General features: G+C 75.4%; 1 protein-coding gene across 1 annotated transcript in view; it reads left to right on the top strand.

The window, feature by feature from the left end:
* Positions 1-860: 860 nt before the first annotated feature.
* The window catches only part of SOX21 (SRY-box transcription factor 21), a 2,400-nt gene continuing 782 nt past the window's right edge, over positions 861-2,478 (top strand). The window contains exon 1 of the mRNA XM_063336366.1: positions 861-2,478. This exon is cut by the window's right edge and continues 782 nt beyond it. Coding sequence (XP_063192436.1) covers positions 877-1,722 — 846 coding nt within the window. The 5' untranslated portion in view covers positions 861-876 and the 3' untranslated portion in view covers positions 1,723-2,478.

The raw sequence follows: 2,478 nt of genomic DNA, 5'->3' as shown, positions 1-2,478 counted from the left end.
GCCCCTCCGAGCCGGCGGCCAAGAAAACCCAGAGAGACCTGGCGGCTGCCGGAGAAGGGGGAGCGGCGCGGCAGGCGGAGCGCCCCGCAGCCCGCCCGAAACTTGGCCAAGTTTGTCCGGGCGGCGGGAACCAGGAGGCCCGCGGAACCCGCTCGCTGACCCGCCGGCCGGCGACTATGTGCGAGGAGCCGGCGGCTGGCCGCGCCCCCGCCGGCGGAGCGGGGCGGCTGTGAGCGGGGCGGCCCGCGCCCCCCGGGGCCTCCCCGCAGCGCCTGAGCCGCCCCGGACCCCGTCCCGCCCGGCCCCGCACCGCACCGCGCCGCGGCGGGCTGTCCCCCGAGCACCGCGGGCGGCGATGGCTCCGGGCGGGCTCTGACCGCCGCCCCGTCCGGGGCTCGCCGCCGCACCGAGGACCGACGAGGAGCATCGCGACCGCTGCGAAGGGAGGACAACCCCTCCTCCCGCCCGGCGCCGCTCGCCTGCCGCCGGCTCCCGCCCTCGCCGTCGAGACTTCTCCGCGGTCCCGCCTGGACTCCGGCCGCTGCCGTTCGCCCCGAGGAAAAGCCCTGGCCCGGAGATCGTCGGTGCGGAGACAGGCTCCGCGGCGGCCCAGGCGGGGAGCGCCGCCCGTCCCAGCGCCTTGACGGGGAGTCGCCGCCGCCGCGCCCGGAGCGGGGCCGCCGGGGGCCGCCGCCCCGCACCCGCCGGAGCCGGTGCCGCCGCGCCGGGGCACCCGCCGAGATTGCTTTTGGAGGAGCGGAGCGCGGCGGGGGCGCGGAGGAGGAGGAGGAGGAGGCGGCGGGAGAGGCGCCCGGAGGAGGCGGCGGCCGCCAGTGCGGGGCGGGCGGCGGCTCGCCGGGGCGGCGGGGGGACACCATGTCCAAGCCGGTGGATCACGTCAAGAGGCCGATGAACGCCTTCATGGTGTGGTCGCGGGCGCAGCGGCGCAAGATGGCCCAGGAGAACCCCAAGATGCACAACTCGGAGATCAGCAAGCGCCTGGGCGCCGAGTGGAAGCTGCTGACCGAGTCGGAGAAGCGGCCCTTCATCGACGAGGCCAAGCGGCTGCGGGCCATGCACATGAAGGAGCACCCCGACTACAAGTACCGGCCCCGGCGGAAGCCCAAAACGCTGCTCAAGAAGGACAAGTTCGCTTTCCCCGTCCCCTACGGGCTGGGCGGCGTGGGGGACCACGAGCACCCGCACGGGCTGAAGGCGGGCGGGCTGCACGGCGGGGCGGCCGGCGGGCTAGTGCCCGAGTCGCTGCTGGCCAACCCCGAGAAGGCGGCGGCGGCCGCCGCCGCCGCCGCCGCCCGCGTCTTCTTCCCCCAGTCGGCCGCCGCCGCTGCAGCCGCCGCCGCCGCCGCCGCCGCCAGCAGCCCTTACTCCCTGCTGGACCTGGGCTCCAAAATGGCCGAGATCTCCTCCTCCTCCTCTTCCTCGGGCTCCGGGCTGCCCTACGCCTCCTCGCTGGGCTACCCCGGCGCCGGCGGGGCGGGCGCCTTCCACGGGGCCGCCGCCGCCGCCGCCGCCGCCGCGGCCGCCGCCGGGGGGCACACGCACTCGCACCCGTCGCCCGGTAACCCGGGCTACATGATCCCCTGCAACTGCAGCGCTTGGCCCGGCCCGGGGCTGCAGCCGCCGCTGGCCTACATCCTCCTGCCGGGCATGGGCAAGCCCCAGCTGGACCCTTACCCCGCAGCCTACGCCGCCGCCCTATGACCCGCGGCCGGAGGATGCCCGCGCAGAGCCCCGCCGCCCGCCGGCATGGGTGCCGGTGCCATACGTGCGGCCGGGGACGCGGGGGGGAGAACCGCCGCCGGGACCGGGCCAGGGGGCGGCGGGGGTGCGGCGGGGCCGCCGCCGACCTGTTGCGGGTCGCCCCGCCGAGGGTCGCGTCCCCGCCCGCCGCCCCGCCTAGAGCTTGTGTGTGTTGCATGCGGTCTTTGCAGATAGCCGAGCTGAAAAAGAAGAGAAAAAGAAAAAAAAAAAAAGTGGAAAAAAAAAAAGTAACCGGCCCGCCCTGCCCTGCCCCCAAAAAAGTGCTTATTCGGAACAGACACCGGGAGCTCCCGTCCCTCCGCCGCCTCGCCTCGCCGCGCTGCTCTTTCCTCGGCCGCGGGTTTTCCGCTGCCCGCGCCCCGCGCGGTGCCGGACTCGGAAAAGTCCCGCTGCAGCATCGCCGCCGCCGGAACGGGACAGGGGGAGAAGAGGCCCGGGCAGGGCAGGGCGAGGGGCGGCCCCGGTAAAGGAGAGGGCTGCCGCCGCGTGCGTGGTTCGTACCCCCTCCGTGGGCCAGCGGGAGCGGGATCCAGGCCAAGAAGGAGCCGGCGGTGCGGGATGCTGCCCGTTCCCCCCGCCCCGTGTGGGTTCCTGCCGTCCGCTGCTACGGGACGCTGACAGGCGCGGGTGGTGACTTCCACGAGAGGAAAGACGCGTGACTCTCGGTCCCCGTGTGTCGTGTCTCCCCCCCCCCAC

This window comes from Chroicocephalus ridibundus, chromosome 1 (assembly GCF_963924245.1).
Source record: "Chroicocephalus ridibundus chromosome 1, bChrRid1.1, whole genome shotgun sequence".
Classification (NCBI taxonomy): domain Eukaryota; kingdom Metazoa; phylum Chordata; class Aves; order Charadriiformes; family Laridae; genus Chroicocephalus; species Chroicocephalus ridibundus.
Note: the sequence above shows the minus strand (reverse complement) of the source record. Positions and strands in the feature narration are given on the sequence as shown.